Source organism: Hylobates moloch, unplaced genomic scaffold (genome assembly GCF_009828535.3).
Source record: "Hylobates moloch isolate HMO894 unplaced genomic scaffold, HMol_V3 SCAFFOLD_8, whole genome shotgun sequence".
NCBI classification, from domain to species: domain Eukaryota; kingdom Metazoa; phylum Chordata; class Mammalia; order Primates; family Hylobatidae; genus Hylobates; species Hylobates moloch.
Genome location: NW_026652283.1, coordinates 38,175,546 through 38,192,799, shown reverse-complemented (window position 1 = coordinate 38,192,799; position 17,254 = coordinate 38,175,546). Strand labels below are relative to the sequence as shown.

The following is a 17,254-nucleotide window of genomic DNA, read 5'->3' as shown; positions in this document are numbered from 1 at the left end:
ACAGCCACAACATTGGTGGCAGTACCCACTTCCTGAGCCCTGGCAGTGCAGGACCTAAGCACAGGACATGGATTGTCTTATTTACTTCTCTTGGGCTGTGAGGGAGGGATTACTAGCTCCTTTTTACCAGTGACGAACTAGAGACCTGGAGAGGGTAAGCAAACTGCCCCAGGTCCCATAGCTAAGACAAAGTGGCTGAGGCCTGAACCCAGCAGTCTGAGGTCAGAGTCACTCTTAGCCATCATGTGACTGTTGGGAATACTGCGTCCCGACAGTCCTCTTTTCTGAGAAAAGAGGAAAGCAGGAAGTCACTTGAGGAAAACAGGTGTCCTGGACACACAGAACCTGTGTGGCCTCTGGAGCCTGCCAAGATTGACCTCTTTCTAACTTCCACCATCTTAGACATCAAAAGGGGGTTGTGTTGGTGGTACTGGAATCTGGGTGCCATGGAGGGAGGATTCCCATTTTTGCTGCTTGAGCACTGGGCTAAGAGGGCCCTTGGGCTTTAAATGCCCAGACCTGATCTGAATCCTTTGCATTATGATCAAAGCATTAAGCCTCCACCTGAGATGTTTTAGCTTCAGCCTCTTGCTGGTCCTGGCATCTGGCACACAATAGGCTGCACAGTGCTGAGCCGCCCCATGGTCTAGGCTGCCCAGGCCTCAGTCCTCTATGGCCCGCACTTGCAGGCTAATTCCAGGCTCCCTCACTGGTGTGAGTGTCCAACTCCAGAGGAGAGTCCCAGGCCCTGGCCTTGGCCCTGCCAAGTTCACAGCCAAGCCGTGCGCTGCCCCCTTGCCTCCCAGGACCGCACCTGTGAAATCGTTGAGGACACAGAATCCAGTCGGATGGTTAAGAAGATGAAGAAGCGCATCTGCCTCGTCCTGGACTGCCTCTGTGCTCATGACTTCAGCGACAAGACCGCTGACCTCATCAACCTGCAGCACTACGTCATCAAGGAGAAGAGGCTCAGCGAGAGGGAGACTGTGGTCATCTTCTATGACGTGGTCCGCGTGGTGGAGGCGCTGCACCAGGTGAGGCCACACCCTGCTGCCGCGCCTTCTGGCCACAGAAAGCCACCTTTGCTGCTGCTGAGCGGAAGGCAGCTCTGTCCTGTGCACCCAGGTGTGCTTTGCAGCTGGGAGTGTCCAAAAGAAGAGTGACTGAATGGCAGGTGCACAGGGTGAGGCACAGTGCCACCCTGCAGGCCACCTTCCTGGTGAGGGCTGACCTGCAGCCCAGCTGTGGTAATTCCCCCAGCCAACTGTGGTAATTCCCCATCAGTTAAGAGGCCTGGTGTCCACCCCCATGTAGTGATGACAGTGAGATACCCACCAAAGCAACTACAGCACATCTGAGCTTTTTGTAGGATTAGAGGTGTCAGGCACACCGGGACAAAGGATAGGAGAGCCTGAGCCTCTTCCCGGTGCACCGCTTCTGTGGGCCAAGCCTGTGGTACTTAGTCACAAAGCCATGACACCTCCTCCTTAACCCCCAGATCCATCCTGTCCATGGAATGTCTAATGGAGGGAAAAAAATGAGTGACTTTCCCCACCAGCCACTGCCCTGAGGGGAGAAAGAGCTAAAGAAGCTGCCACAGATGGGGAGACACTGACTAGGTGCACATTCATTCCCCATCCAGATGCGTAGGTCACGCGAACTTAGAACTGTCCTGATCTGCCTGTGCTCGGAGCCTAAAGAGACACATCATAGAATTTTTCCCGCCTTCTCGAACACCTGGAGAGGTGGGCCCTGACCCCACGTCTCACACTGACAATATAAACCATACACCTGTTGTTTTACAGAAAAATATTGTGCACAGAGACCTGAAGCTGGGGAACATGGTGCTCAACAAGAGGTAAGATCCCTGTCTCTTCATCCATACAGTTACCCCGGGGCTGGGGCGGGCTACACATTCTAACTCTCCAGTGCCCGGCAGTGTCCTCGTGAGGATTCTGACTCAAAACAACCCACTTCCTCCAGGAATCCCAGGGCTCGGAGGACGGGATGAGCGTGGGGATTGGGGGCGTGCTGAGACTGGGAGTTCTGAGCCACAGAAAGGGAGCTCTGGGAAGAACTTTAGATCTCCTCCCTGGTGCATTTATTTGTCACGCCTGGCTCCTAGTGGGTAGGCAGAAAATTACTGTAAAAATGGACTAAATGGTCAGGCGTGGCGGCTCCCACCTATAATCCCAGCACTTTGGGAGGCTGAGGCGGGAGGATCACTTGAGCCCAGGAGTTTGAGGCCAGCCTGGGCAACATAGTGAAGACCCCATCTCTACAAAAAAAATATATATTTTGAATGGACAAATGGGGTGAAGGAACGAGCAAAATGAGGCCTTGCCATAGGTCAGTTTCCTCAGGAAACAGACTGAGGTTTACGTGCAGAAGGTTTACTGTGAAGTGCTCTCAGGGTGAGGGGGTGGAATTAGGCAGAGGGAGAAGCTGAACTGCAGTGAAGTCCCAGCAGGGCCTCAGCCTGAAAAATTCGAGAGTGGGATGGCCTGCAGATGGCCCACGCATGGCCTTTGTGCCCCCACAGCAATCAGTCACTGAATGTCTGCTGTCCTTAGGGAGGGACATTCCCTTAGGCAAGGCAGCTTCTTTTGGCTAAGAGGGCCTCCTGGAGAGGGATGCAGCTGTGAGTGGTTACCTGTAAAATACGACCAGCTGTCTCAGCAGCAGGGCAAGCATGCCTTAGACTTGGGGATCTGGCGGCCCACCCCGACATTGTTGGGGAACCAGCAGCAGAGGGAGACCAAGCGCGGCCTTGGTTTCAGGTTGTCATCCCGCCTCGACAGAGGGTCCTGGGCCTCTTTGGAGTGATCTGGGACAGTGCTACCACTGTCTCACCAACCATGTAGGAACCCAGGACCAGCAGGAAGTGGGCCCACTCTGTGGGCTACCACGATCCTCAAAATGCAGGGCTGAGAAGGGCGCATCTCCCCCACTCCGCCCCCACCCATTATTTCTGAGCCTCCCTCCCTCACCTCTCAACTCGGCGTTGAGCAGGTTGGAGGGCTTACAAAGGCAGCCTGAATCTCACAGCAGAAGTGTTGTGGTGGGTGATTCATTCCATGATGTGGCCAGCCCAGCCCAGGAGGGGCCCGAGGCCCACTGTCCTCTAAAGAGGCCAAAGCCACAGTGGTCAGAGGAAAAGAAGCTGCCTGGAGGTGGGCCTCCGGGGAGGGGGCATTGCCTTGTGCCCCATCTCAACTGATGGGGAGTTACTGCTGGGGGCTCCAGATCCCATAGCTCCAGCCTGAGAGGCCATCGGGACGATGCTGTGCACCTCAGCGGCTAAGCCTTCTCCATCCTTCGACTAGCACCACCTGGTGCTGGGGCTGCAGACAGAAACTCAGTGGTCGCCACTACTCTCTGGAGCCCACCATCTGATGGGGTACTGCCCAGAAGATGGTATCGTGTGTGGATGACCAGCGTGCAGAGGGCAAGGGGCATGTGGAGGGACAGTGGCTGCCACCTGAGTCGATTTGTGAAGGATGAGTTGGGATTTGCCAGGCTGAGAAAGTGAAGGGATGAGAACCTTGCCTTGCTATGCTCTGCAAGGAGAAGGGAGGGAAACAGGAAATTCCAGAGCTGCTTGAACCCTGGACTGGCTGAGTGAGTGAGCTGGGGAGGACGGAAGCAGCACTGACAAGGGGGTCAGACCTGGCTCACTTCCCAGTGCCACCTCTTCGTTATCTTGGAGACCGTGAGAGTGTGGTCATTTGGTTACTTATTGATTGAATTCATATACTGAGGTACCAAGCACTTCTCTGAGCTTCCATTTCCTCACCTGTGAAAGTGAAGGTCCTCCTGGCTTCCTGGGAAGATTGGCCTGAGATGCAAATACGTGGGTGTGAGGCTACCTAATATGATGGGGTTTGACGCGCCACAAGCACACCCCAATGCTAATCTAGCCGGGACTGGAGAGCCTGTGGCTGAGAGACAGGAGAGCAGGACCCAGGGGCCCACGTCTCTGGAGATGAGGCCAGCTGCATGTTGCGTGGCCAACGAGGACACCCCTGGTGAGGGCCCAGCGGTCCCCAGCCGTAGCTCTGCATCATGAGAGGAGGTGGTGGGGAGCCCCGAGCAAACCAGCCCTGGGCTGTGGAGAGCCAGTTGTCATAAAGTTGGGAAATTGGGTCCTGCCCCATCCCCTGGCCCTCTCTGGGGCCTTGGGCCAGTCCCATCCTGCTGTGGACTACAGGCTTGCTGTTCACAAAGAGAGAGCATATTTTTTGGGCTCCTAAATCCATCTGGCCGCAGAGCCCATGTCCCCTCCAGCTGGACTAGAGAGCGCCCAGGCCTTCCACAGCAGCCATTCATTGGCTCTAAATGAACATCCCGGGGTTGTCATGGGAACGTGCCGGGCTCATGCCTGCTAACCACACCAGCACTCCTGGCCGTTTGTGTCACTGGGGGATTTGCTTTCAACTGTCACTTCTCCAGGCCCCCTTGGTCCTGGGAGTATAGTCAAGGGGTCGCACCTCCCTGCACACGCCGGCGTGGCTGTAGCAGCTCTGCTGTGAGTGTGAGTGTGAGTGCGTGCTCCTCCGGGTGCAGAATGCCGATGCCTCACTCATACCCAGTGTCCTGGTTGTACTTCCTGGATCTGATAAATGCCCGTTTTTGTGTCTTGGGGCAGACAGAGGTTCTGGCTGCCTTTCACTTGAGTCATGGGCGCTCCAGAGGGGCAGGGTAGTGTGGTGCAGAGAGACTCGCTGCTCCGTGTGTGTCCTCTGGCACAGCCTCCGCTCTGGGGCCCCACTCTCACCTCGTTCAGTTGACCTGAAGGAGCTCCAGCCCACTCCAGCTCCTTCCCACCCATCATGCCAGGCTATAACTCCACTGGAGCAGCAGGCGGACCAGCTGGAGCCCTTCTCAGCAGAGCAGAGAGCTCCCAAGGAGCAGACAGGGGGAGGTGTTGGCAAGGCAGCTGCAACGACGAGTTCACCCCGCTTTGGATTTTGAAAGGATCGAAATTCGAAATCCTCTTCTGGGGTTATGTGAGGTGCCGTGGGGTCTTTCTGCTTCCTCCTTTCTTTCTGGTAGGCAAGCAACATACCAAGTTCCTAGAAAAGGAGAAAACCACTGTGGCCGCCCAGAGGGCCATAGCTAAAGCGTGACTCACTCAGAGCCGATCCTACTGACGCACGTCCCCTCCCTCCGTCCCACTCTGCCCTTGCCCCCTCCTGTCAGGACCAGACTAGGGGGTCTGGGACTCCCAGGGAGCCATGCACCTCCCACTTGGGTGGTGGTGGGCAGGGGAGTGTTTCCAAACCTCAGGAGGACTTGGAGCGGCCCGCGCCGCTTCCTGTGGAGGGACTCCAGTGCGCCTGCCGCTCAGCCCTGCAGAGCCTCAGCTGTGCCTGCCCGTGCCCTGGCAGAGGGCGGGAAAGTCCCACCAGCAATGTTGAGTTGAAAGCTCAGCCACACTGGCATGTGCTCTCCAGGGCCTGTTGTCACACCATGGCACCTCTCCCCTACCGCCTCCAAGACGGAGTCTTTCCTACCAGATGTGCCAACCATCGGGGATGAGAGGACAACACCAGCTTCTACTATTTGCCAGGCACTGGGCTAAGTGCCCTCCATGAGCTTAACTTATCTTGCTGAATCCTGACCCAGTTATGGAATTAGGTGCTAGGATTTCACTGTTGTACACATGAGGAAATTGAGGTTTAGCAAGAGATTCACACAGCAAGGAAGTGGCAGAGCCAGGACTAGGAACCTGACTCCCAAACCCACCGTACTCTCTCCTGAGCTGTCCTCCTCCCAGCGTCTTGAGCCTCAGAGACCCACAGGATGCATTTGCAGCTTCCGCAGCCATCTCTGACCAGGGGAGAAAACCCTCAGTGCCTCTGCTCTGTGGGAACCTTCTGGACAAGAGGCCTGAGCAGCCCCATATTCAGGGCAGCGGCACTGGAGCTTCACAGCTAGAGCAGTCCACTCCTTGACGTGCAAGTGACCCTTCGCAGTGACCCTTCACCTGTGCGCTCAGGCTCTAGCCGTCCGCGGGCCACCAGTCAGATTCCTATGGCAGCTGACAGGGCGGACCTGTGTAGGCGCTGGAGTCGGCGTTTCCATGGGGAATCCAGAGGACAGGCTGGCCTTTGTTTTGCATCAAGTCGTTTGCCAGCAGAATTCCCCAAGATCACCGAGGGCTCTCAGAGCCTCCTGGACGCAGCTCCTGGGGAAATCCACCGGCAGCCACACATGCCCTGTGCCTCTGAGAACTCTGAGAGTTGATTGTAGGGAGAGGCAGCCCAAGGCCCCCATGGAGCTTTCCTTCCTGCTGTCCTCCCAGCTTCTCCCCCAGCTTCTCCCCCAGCTTCTCCCCCAGCTTCTCCCCCCAGCCAGCTGACACAGGAGCAGAGCAGTTGGGTAGAGAGGCACCCTTCCTCACTGCCTGCCCCAGTGGGCCAGGAAACCTTACCCAGGCCTCTTAGACAGGGCCTGCCCACCCTCCCAGCCCCCGGTGTGGTGTAAGGTGTAAGGGTCCTCTCAGGGTACTTCCTTTTGTCCATATGTGAGTTTTCTCCAAAGGATCAGAGCCCAAAGCTGCCCTGCCCCACGCCTTTCAGAGGGAGGGTCTGTGATGTTCTAGCCAGGGCAGAGTCACAAGTACGAGGTAAAGGATGAGTCAGCTTTGATGGAACAGAAGGAAAAGTCATTCGGGGCCTGGGGCCCTTCCCAGGGACACATCTGGGCATGAGGCAGCTGTCGGTTGTGTGCACAGGTCTGGAGCCCTGCAGACCTGGGCTTGGATCCTGCTCTTCTGCTCACCAGCTGCATGACCTTGGCCAAGTCCTTTCACTTCCCTGTGCCTTTGTTGTATCATCTGAAACAAGACAGTTAGAAAATTCCCCTGGTTGGCCACTGTCAGTTTCTTCCTCTACAGTGGTTGTGGGGCCAAGTGAGAACTGACATACTCCATGGTGCGGAGGTGGCACCGGGCCAGCCCTTCGGTCACCTTCCAAGGTGGAGTCACTCACCTCTGCTGGACTTCTTTTTCCTCATGTGTGAATGAGGAAATTGAACTAAATCTCAGATCACTCCCAGTCTGGAATATTACATGAGGCTGTTTTTGAGAAATCTCTGAAAGTTGTTCTAAGCCCTAAGCTGTACCCCGAGATTCAGCCAGGGCAGCAGGTCCAGGCATGGCCTGTGCAACACTCAGGTACCTGGGAGAGAAGCCGATCCCTGCTGGGACAGCTCAGCTGGTGGCCAGAAAAGTCTGGGGCCTGATTCCTCTGCTCTGCTCCCTGGAGAGGGGGTCGGGGCAGCTGCTTCACCCTCTGACGAGAAGAAGCCCACTTCCTACTGTTCAGGATTGGGGGTTGGCCCAGCGAGGTGTGCCCTGCCCGCGTGTCTTGTGCCTATTGCTATAGACACCGAGGTTTGTTCACTCTGTCTCCCACTCCTAGGACACATCGGATAACCATCACCAACTTCTGCCTCGGGAAGCATCTGGTGAGCGAGGGGGACCTGCTGAAGGACCAGAGAGGGAGCCCTGCCTACATCAGTCCCGACGTGCTCAGCGGTACGTGTGTGTGCCAGACAGTGGGCCTCTAAGCTCAATACAGCCAGGCTCTGTGACAATCCACTCAGCAAATATGTGGGCAGGCCCTGGGCAAGGTGCTGGGGCTTCACTGGGGCCCAGACCAGTACTCTCCCTTCCCATACAAAATGCTTGGTCTGTTGGAGGTAGAAGACGTAATGGTAACATGAATGCCTGTTTAATTCCTCTGAGATTAGTGCTAGGGAGGAACGGGATTGCTGTGAGAGTGGATGAAGGGTGCTTGGAGGACTTTCCCCACGAGGGGACAGTTGAGCTATGATCTTAAGGGGAACTAGGAATTCCCTGGGTGTGTGTGACTGGGCTGAGGCTGAGGGTCCCAGAGGCAGCACAGCACGTTGGAGCAATTGCAAGCTGCTCAGAAAGGGAGCCTGGTTCAAGGGGAAGCCAGAGAGGTGCGCAGGGGCCAGATGAGGCGAGGCCTGACATGGGCCTCTTTAAGAGACGTCATCCTTTACTTCAAGTGCGAGTGGAAGCCATTGAACAGTTCTTAACTGAGTGTGCCACTGTGAGTTTGCGTTTCAGAGCCCTCACTCCCTGTCTGTGTTCATTCATTCTGTTACTGTTTGCTGAGGGCCACCCAGGCCTTGCAAAGCTCTGTTCTAGACACTTTGGAGACAACAGGGAACAAAGTAGACAAACATTGCTGCCTTCATGGAGCTGACTTTCTAGTGAGGATGAGACAGATAATACACAAAACAAATAAATAACTCACAGGCCGGGTGCGGTGGCTCATGCCTATAATCCCAACACTTTGGGAGGCTGTGGCAGGCAGATCACAAGGTCAGGAGTTCGAGACCAGCTTGGCCAATATGGCGAAACCCTGTCCTTACTAAAAATACAGAAATTAGCCAGGCATGGTGGCAGTTGCCTGTCATCCAAGCTACTCAGGAGGCTGAGGCAGGAGAATCGCTTGAACCCAGGAGGTGGAGGTTGCAGTGAGCCGAGATTGCGCCACTGCACTCCAGCCTGGGCAACAGAGCGAGACTCCATCTCAAAAAAAAAAAAAAGAAAAAAACTCATAAAGTTACTGCCCACTGATCTGATTTCCAAGTTCCAGACACTGTGCTGAGCGTGACTCGCATTATCTGTTTAAACCACACAGCTACTCTGTGAGGCCAATATCTATCTTGTCCTTTTTTCACAGAGGAGGAAATTGAGGCTCAGAGAGATGACATCTCTTGTCCAAAGTCATAGCTAATAAATAGTAAACTGGAAAATGGAGGCGCAGCCCCAGGGCTGCCTCCCACTAAAGCCCATTCTCCCAACTCTTTCACTGTCGACTCTGTTGCTTTCTCTTTCCCCCTTATCCTTGACCTAAATTCTTTAGGGAACCAGGGCTTACACCAGCTCCCATCCCTCCAACATGGAGAACTTGGGGTCGTCTCCAAGATCCTTCATCCCCACCCCACACATGAGTGCACCCTCTCCATGCAGTGGCAGAGCCAGCCTCGTCCCAGGTCTTCACACATGTCCTGGTGAGCAGGCTGCTGTAATACAAGCACTTAGAACTCCCTTGGAGGCTCCCCCAACTGCCGCTTCTGCTGGAGAGCCAGGCCTGTCCCCAGGGCTGCCCATGTGCAAAGACAGTAGCACCATTCCCCAGACCTGGGGGTTTTGGTTAGAGTCACTACAGCTTCTGCTAGAGGGAACTGGGTGCCAGGGGTATAACCCTAACTCCTGGGGCACCACCCCCATGGCCCAGCACAGTCTGGTACCCTCCACAGTAATCCCCAAAGCATCCCCATAGGAGATAGAGCCAGGCTCCTCCCTCCACCCAGCCTGTGAGTGGGGCTGTGCCTGTTTGCAGGGCTCAGGCTGGGGGCTGGCCCTGGTTGGGACTCCTCTCTTGCAGCACCAGCCTAGAGTGGCCTTCATTTGCAGTCTGAGGCTCTGTGGCCCTCCCTGCTGTTGCCAGCAGCCTATCCTTCTGGCTCTTCCAGACTTGTGCCAGTCTTGGAGGATGAAACAAAGGAATCTGATGAATCAGAGAGAGTCCTTGGCTGGGAGACCAGAGACCTGGGTTCTCATTCTGGCCTTGCTTTTGAACCAGCTGTATGATCACAGCCTCCAATCTCCTTCCGACTTCAGCCTCCTCCCTCCTGGGTTAGAAGCGGAAGTACCAGCCCTACCATGTGGGTTTTGGACCCAGGTCTGCCCTTTCATTTATTCTCCATGTGCCCAGCATGGGCATGAGGCATGGAGCTGTGAAAAGGCAGACCTGGTCTGGCCCTCATGGAGGTAATAGTCTGGCTAATAATCGTGTGAATTTGAGGAAGTTACAGACCTCTCTGGGCCTCCGTTTTCTCATCTATAAAATAGGGATGGCAGTAGTAGTACCCGAGGGATTAAATAATGCCCTTAACCAGCCAGGCGCGGTGGCTCATGCCTGTAATCCCGACATTTTGGGAGGCCGAGGCGGGCGGATCACGAGGTCAGGAGATCGAGACCATCCTGGTTAACCTGGTTAACACGGTGAAACCCCGTCTCTACTAAAAATACAAAACATTAGCCGGGCGTGGTGGCGGGCACCTGTAGTCCCAGCTACTCGGGAGGCTGCGGCAGGAGAATGGCGTGAACCTGGGAGGCGGAGCTTGCAGTGAGCCAAGATCGCGCCACTGCACTCCAACCTGGGTGACAGAGCGAGACTCCATTATATATATTTATATAATATATATATATATATATATATAATTAGTGTCTGGCATGATCATTGCTGAAAGGGAAGCTTGCGGGTACAGTGTCCCCTCAGAAGCCAAAGCCCAGGGAAGGTCGCCTGCCCAGGTCAGGCTCCCAGCGAATTTGTCTGGGGAGGGGCCATTCATACCTCCAGGTCAGGGCAGAGGCTCGGGCTGAGGGAACCCTACGCAGGTCCTGGAAGCAGATCCTTCCTGCCTAAGCCAGCAGGACAGCTCAACAGGAAGCAGCTTCCAGTCACGGGAGGAGAGGCAGCACCTTTTCTGGAGCCAGACAGAGCTAAGAATGGTGGTACAAGTAATAGATTCTGTACTGGCAACCCCACTTGGTGGAGCAAGTTCTAGGAAAAGGGGGCTGTCCTCGAGTCAGCCATGGGGTCAGCCACACAGTCACCGCAGCTGCTCTTTGGCACCAGGTGCTGGAAAGAGCCAAGGATGACACAGCCTGGAAAGAGCTTGGGAGAAGCTCGTCTTCCACGGAACTACCTGCTATACCAGCCAGGGCAGGTGCTTATTCCCCACAGCAGCCCTCTGTGGTAGGCGTCAGTGCCATCCTGAAGGTGCCGTGGTACCTTCTGAAGATGCAGGCTGAGGCCTGTAATGGCACTGCCATGCACACATGGCACACCCTCTCCCGGTGAAACTGCTTGCCCTTCACTGGGCCCTGGTCGCCCAGGGAGATGACGCTATGGTGCCTGGCAGCATCTCTTCCACGCCCACGGAGAACGGAGTTGTGTTCTGGGGTCCAGGCTGCCACAGCCTGCTGGTGTACCAGAAGGTGCATCGCAAGGAGTGGGCAGGGCCAAGGGCTTTCAAACGCTCCAGTAGTCTTCATATTTCGCATTTGGGGGAGTAGGTCAGACAATGGCTGGCACATGGGAGGTGCTGTATTGCTGCTGGGTGGGTGGACAGGTTGCCCTGAAAGCAGGCAAGCAGCAGGGCCTGACAGTCAGATGTGGGCCCACTGAGCAGCCATGTGGCCCTGGACAGAGCAGATCACCGGGCCGCAGTGTGCTCAAGCTGTGGAGCACAGTTAGTGAAATAAGTGTTTCTTCCAGTGCTGTCCTAAAGCGGGTGCTCAGTTAGATTTCTGCTCCTTTTCGCTTTACAGATGAGGAGACTCTCACAGAGAGGTGAATTAAGTGGACAGCCTTCATTTAGCAAATACTTGGGTCCGTGCTGGGCACTGGGGCTCAGCAGTGAACACCGCAGGGAGGCACCTGCACCTGAGAACTTTCCTTCTAGAGGGGAGACGGGGAGTCACAAGTAGACAAAGGAGGGGACCTGCAAGTGGTCATCTGGGCTGTGAAGGAGGCAGGCAGGGTGTGGGGATGGTGACAGGCGGAGCGGCCAGCTCATCTGGAGCCAGCTAGTTATCTGCTGTGCCAGCGTTCTTGACCCCCTGCTTGTGAGCTGCTGTGCTGGGTGCTGGGGCTGCAGACCCAGGCCTGGCTCCCAGGGGCTCGCCATCTGGCCAGGTGGGGCAGGTGCTGTGAGCAGGTGCTGAGTGAGCTCTCTCCTTGGGGGTCAGGAGAGGCGCATCCTGAGGAACAGGGGAGCGGGGAGCACGGGCAGGAGCTCAGAGAACGGCTCTGGGGGGACCGGAAGTGAGGGTGGCAGGTGGAGGGTCCTGGGTGGGATTCCAGGCTGGTGAGCCGCGGTGGTGCTGTGGCCTGAAGACTGAGTGTGGTGTGTGTGTGTGCCCGCAGGCCGGCCGTACCGTGGCAAGCCCAGTGACATGTGGGCCCTGGGCGTGGTGCTCTTCACCATGCTGTATGGCCAGTTCCCCTTCTACGACAGCATCCCGCAGGAGCTCTTCCGCAAGATCAAAGCTGCCGAGTACACCATCCCTGAGTGAGTCCTGCCTCCCGGGGGCGGGGGGCAGCCGGCCTGATGGGCTCAAGGCAGGGAAACGGCACAGTGAGCCTGGGCATCCTGGCCACAGACCCAGCACCACCCACTGAGCCCTCCTCCCCAACTCCCTGCCTCAGGGATGGACGGGTTTCTGAGAACACCGTGTGTCTCATCCGGAAGCTGCTGGTCCTTGACCCCCAGCAGCGCCTGGCGGCTGCCGACGTCCTGGAGGCCCTCAGTGCCATCATTGCCTCGTGGTAAGTGGACAGGCACTTGACCGGGCACAAGGCTGTGTCCTCAGGGCCTCTGCCCATCCTACCCAGAAAAGCAGCCAGTAGTCAGCCTGCTGCTCTGCCAGGTAGAGTCAGGTTTCCGGATTCTCTGCATGGGCAAGATGGGGAGGGCATAGGCAGAACTGAAGGCTGAGCAACTATGGGCTGCCATAGTTACCCCGGCCCTGCCGGGGGGGGTGGGCATTGCCTCACTGAGTTCTCACCACCACCTGTAAGGGAGAAATTGTCCCCCTTTATGGCATAAGGAAACTGAGGCTCAGAGAAGCGGTCTGTCATGGCAGGAACACAACCCAGGTGTGTCTGACTCCAGTTAAGTCTGGGATCAATGGGCCTGGTCTCTCTGGGGCCAGCCTGACCTGTCTGCCTCCCTGCAGGCAGTCCCTGTCATCTCTGAGTGGGCCTTTGCAAGTGGTTCCTGACATCGATGACCAAATGAGCAATGCGGATAGCTCCCAGGAGGTGAGTTGGGGAGGGCAGATGGGCCATTACCCAGCCCCAAGGGACGGGCTTCTGGGGGCAGGCAGGGCGAGGGCAGAGGTGGCAGCTCCCCGCAGGCCACAGGGTTTCCTTGGTCTTCTTGCCCAGCCTTGGGGCGGGAAAGGGAGACTTCAGTCCTCAGCCTGGGCTGCCTGGGATCTGCCTTGGGCTTTGTGTAGCTGGAGATCTTTGGCCAGAGAGACCTGTGAGACAGCCGAGCTGGAGCCAGTGCCCAAGTGGCCCAGGCCAGCCCTCTCAGCTTCCTCCTGCTACCCAAGTCACATTTCTCTGCCCCTCTGACTCAGAGTTCTCTCTCACCCTTCCTGCTTTTCATTTTTCAGATGATTCATTTCTCCCTATTTCTTTCGTTCCCATTCCCTGCACTGGAGAAAGTGTTGGGCCTAGGGTGGGGGCAGAGACTTGGGCACCAGGCAGCAGAGGGCAGGTGATCTTAGGGTGCCCCCTGGAGGGCAGGGCTTGGCCAAGCAACAGCATTGCTGGGCCTTGGATATTGGAAGGACCTTCCCTCCCTGGCCCACCTTGGAGCTCCACAGTGAGCAGTGTGCAGGTAGGACCAGGAGGGGCAGTGCCTGGGAGAGCCTCCTGGCCCCCGAGGAAAGAGAGTTCCAATCCCTACCCACCTCCAGCTTCCACCCTTTAGCTGTTTGGCTAAAACCATCATCACTAGCCCGCAGTGAGTGCCTACCCCGAGGGCACCTCATTCAGCCCTCACTGCGGGCCTGCGTGGCCTGTGTTCTTAGCCCCATGTTACAGAAGAGGAAGCAGGGTTGGAGAGGACTTTCCCAAAGCCACACAGCTTAGAAGTAAGTAGTGGAGCTAAGCCTTGAACCCAAGTCTGATCCCGAAGCCCTGCTGTCTTCTATGGTGACTGGCGCGGGGACACCATTTCAGCTTCTGTTACCATCTGCCTAGACCATCCCGGGGAGCTCAGCATGGGGCCCTGTGCATGTGGCTCCCCCACGTGCTGAGCCCCCAGCCCAGGGCTTGCTCGTACCTCTTGATGTGCATTAGCTGCCTCAGGGCTCAGAGAACCTTTGCGAGGAGCAGACAGCTAAGGCTTCGGAGGGAAAGTGACCTCTCACGCAGCCAGTGAGTTAGGAAGCGTGAGCCTGCATCAGTCCCAGGTCTGCAGGGCGGCCTGCAAGGCGAGTGCAAGTTGGCTGGAGGGGGTCAGGGACCCACCCTCAGCGCCACTCCTGCCCCCCACGTTGAGGCCTGAGGGTGTGGTGCCTGGAAGGGTGACTACAGGAGCCAGGCTGCCAGCACTCTTGCCCGCCCTCCTGTCTGCTGCGCTGCCTTCATCTGGGTTTATCTTTGTCTCCTTCCCACCCTCCCCGCCTCAAAGGCGAAGGTGACGGAGGAGTGCTCCCAGTACGAGTTTGAGAACTACATGCGTCAGCAGCTGCTGCTGGCCGAGGAGAAGAGCTCCATCCACGACGCCCGGAGCTGGGTGCCCAAGCGGCAGTTCGGCAGCGCACCACCGGTGCGACGGCTGGGCCACGACGCACAGCCCATGACCTCCTTGGACACGGCCATCCTGGCGCAGCGCTACCTGCGGAAATAACAGCCTCAGCCGGGGCCACCAGCACTGCTGCCACTTCTTCCAGCCCCAGCCAAAGGCATGGCTGTCAGGGCTGGGCCCTGTAGTGCTGGACTCTCCCGGGTCGCAACAGGGACAGGGCAGGGACAGGGACAGCCCAGGTCACACGTGGGGTCTGCAGAGGTACCACGAAGCTACCTTTTGGGATGATTGCTCGATTGTTTGGTTTTTAAATCTGAGAAGCCTAGATAACTAATCTGCTTTTAATCATGATGTTTTAATCTACCTCTGTCTCTTTAACCATGCTGTCTCTAGACTGAGTGAGAGGGAGGAGGGAGCCTGCTCACCCACTCCAGGGCCTTCCCCAGCGGCCACCAACTGACCTGGGGCGCTGCTCCCCACAGTCCAAATAAGCTGAAAGTGCAGCTCGCTGCAGGCCCCAGAGCGAGCGTCCCCTCCTCCCTGCTCTCCCAGGCCCCTGCCACAGCCTCTTTCCGTCCCTCTCCTTCTGACCCAGGCCCCTCAGTCCAAGCTTTGGAAAACCTTCACCTCATCTTAAGCGGAACTCAAATATATTTATTTTTTTACCATACCAACTTCTCTCCCATCTCGAGGTGGCTCAGCCCATGGCCACTCCCTGCCCGCAGCCTGGCTGGACAGCAAGGAGTCCACAGCCCACACGTGGGCTCCCTCCTCACCCCCGGGCAGGGAAGCCCCTCCTGCCAGCCCCTGTCCCCTTTCAGCCCACCAGTCCCTCTCTGCTGCCGGTGATGGGAGGCCTTTCTAGACCTGGCTCTTTCTCTCCCGTCTCAGTGGCTTCTCTGAGGTGCTGTACACGCGTGTTAACCTGTTCCCTTCTCCATCCTTCCCCGTGGTACCGAGCTCACGTGGATTCCCGATGCGAAGGGGCCCAGGAGTTGGGCTGCAGGCCTGGCCGTGAGCGGGGGCTGCCTGCACGCTCCCCTAGCCTACTCTTGTGTTTAGGGGATGGTGGGGGCATCTCCCAGTGCGCTTGCCTCATAATAGATGTGGTGAGTCTCCCGGTAGACCCCAGCAAGTGTCCTCCATGGTGGTGGGGGATTCAGGAGAACTGTAGGGATTGGGGGACCCTGCCTGCCTGGCTTGAGAACAGCCCTGCTGCCCTTTTGAGCCGAGATTTTGAAGTGGATGCCCGTCTTGCCAGAAATGCTGTTCTCACCAGAATGCCCCCTCCCCTTGCCCTCACTGGACTTGGCCCTGCCTGATGCCAAGCAAAGACCCTTCCCCAGAGGCCTACCCGCCATATGTCCTCAGAGAGGCTGAGTGTCCCCTCCAGGCAGTCATGGGCCCTGAGGCCCCTCCTGCCTGGCCCTGCTCCCCAGTGGGGAGGTGACTGTGTTTCCCAGAGTGTGAGCCGCTGTCCTCCCCCTAAAAAGCTGACTCACTGTGAGTGACCTTGGGCAAGTTCCCAAACCTCCTCGTGCCTCAGTTTCCCCATCTGGAAAAAATGGGGCCACCTCTTGCCAGCAGTAGCAGGGCTGCCCACGCCCCTTTCTCCCCATGCCTCATCCAGCACTTGGGCGCCTCATGCCTCTGCCTCAGTGGGCCTGTGGGAGCCCACTGGAGCCCAGCACTTACTCCCCCTGAGCAGCGAGCCTGCGTCTGTCTCAGCTGTCCAGCGCTGAGGGCCAGGGTCTTGTGCCGTGGGGCTGGGGGTGCCCTCTTTTCTATATTTATTTCATAAAAGTCTCCTGTGGGAGCGGAAATGCAGTCCGGCCTAGGGCTCCCAGCCCTTGACTGTCCTCCTGTGAGGGCCTGAAGCTGGGCCAGGGCCCGTCGCGGCGGAGCCCCCGCCCAGCAGCCCACCGGCTCCCTCCAGGCTGCTGCCCGTGCATGGTCTTTCTCCTCCTTTTCAAAGCAATAGCCGCCGGGTCTGCAAAGCCCTGTCAGACAGACTGGGCCCTTCCAAGGTCAAGCCATGTGTCTGATCACATTTCTGGTGAAGCAAAGGAGAGGAGGATGGGCAGCCCTAACTGGGTGTCACACACTGAGAGAAGTCCTATTGTAAAGAAACGGAAAAAGTCACAAAAAAGTTTGTATAAAGACATATTTTTGTACTACATGGGGACTCTTCCTGCATGTCAGCAATAAAACTTCCTGATCTGGAACCACTGTGGCCTGCGTCTCCTGCGTTCTTGCCTTCCCTGCCTACGTCTCGGCCTCTCCAGCCCCGACCCAGCCCCATCCCTCTCCATCCCAGCTGAGTGGTGCAGGATTCCCAACTGACTTCCTGCGGCTCTGAGTGTGCCCCCTCCCTGCTCCCCGCAGCCAGCAGGTGGCACCCGGCACCACTGTCTTGGCGGGGGAGGGGAACCTGAAGCGCCCAGCAGCCTCTTGAGACCTGTGCATCTGCCCGCTGCCCAAGTGGGAGCTCCCTGCTTGGCTTGGCCCAGCCCCTGACCTTGCATGCAGGAGGCAGCGGGGCATCCCAGCACCACAGCAGCTTAAGGGTATTGATCCTCTCTCTGCCGAACTCCATCTGGGGTGGGGGAGCCTGCTGCCCCAGACAGACTGCCCATGTGCCCATCCAGGGCAGCCAGGGAAGGAGAAGGCCCAGCCAGGCCTCTTCCTGCTCCACCCTCCCCCTCCCTCTCCTCAATAGGAAGCCAAGGGCTTCCTTCCTTTTCTTCCTTCCTTCCTTTGCTTAAATTTAGACTTTGGGCCAGGCACAGTGGTTCATGCCTGTCATCCTAGCACTTTGGGAGGCTGAGGCGGGTGAATCACAAGGTCAGAAGTTCAAGACCAGCCTGGCCAA

General features: G+C 57.2%; 1 protein-coding gene across 1 annotated transcript; it reads left to right on the top strand.

Annotated features, from left to right (window-relative positions):
* Window positions 1-694: 694 nt before the first annotated feature.
* Window positions 695-16,607, top strand: STK40 (serine/threonine kinase 40). The gene is made up of 7 exons (XM_032160264.2): window positions 695-1,034; window positions 1,806-1,858; window positions 7,428-7,543; window positions 11,985-12,129; window positions 12,267-12,386; window positions 12,797-12,881; window positions 14,266-16,607. The coding sequence occupies exons 1-7, from the start codon at window positions 849-851 to the stop codon at window positions 14,482-14,484; spliced, it is 924 nt and encodes a 307-aa protein (XP_032016155.1). The 5' UTR covers window positions 695-848; the 3' UTR covers window positions 14,485-16,607.
* The last annotated feature ends 647 nt before the right edge of the window (window positions 16,608-17,254 follow it).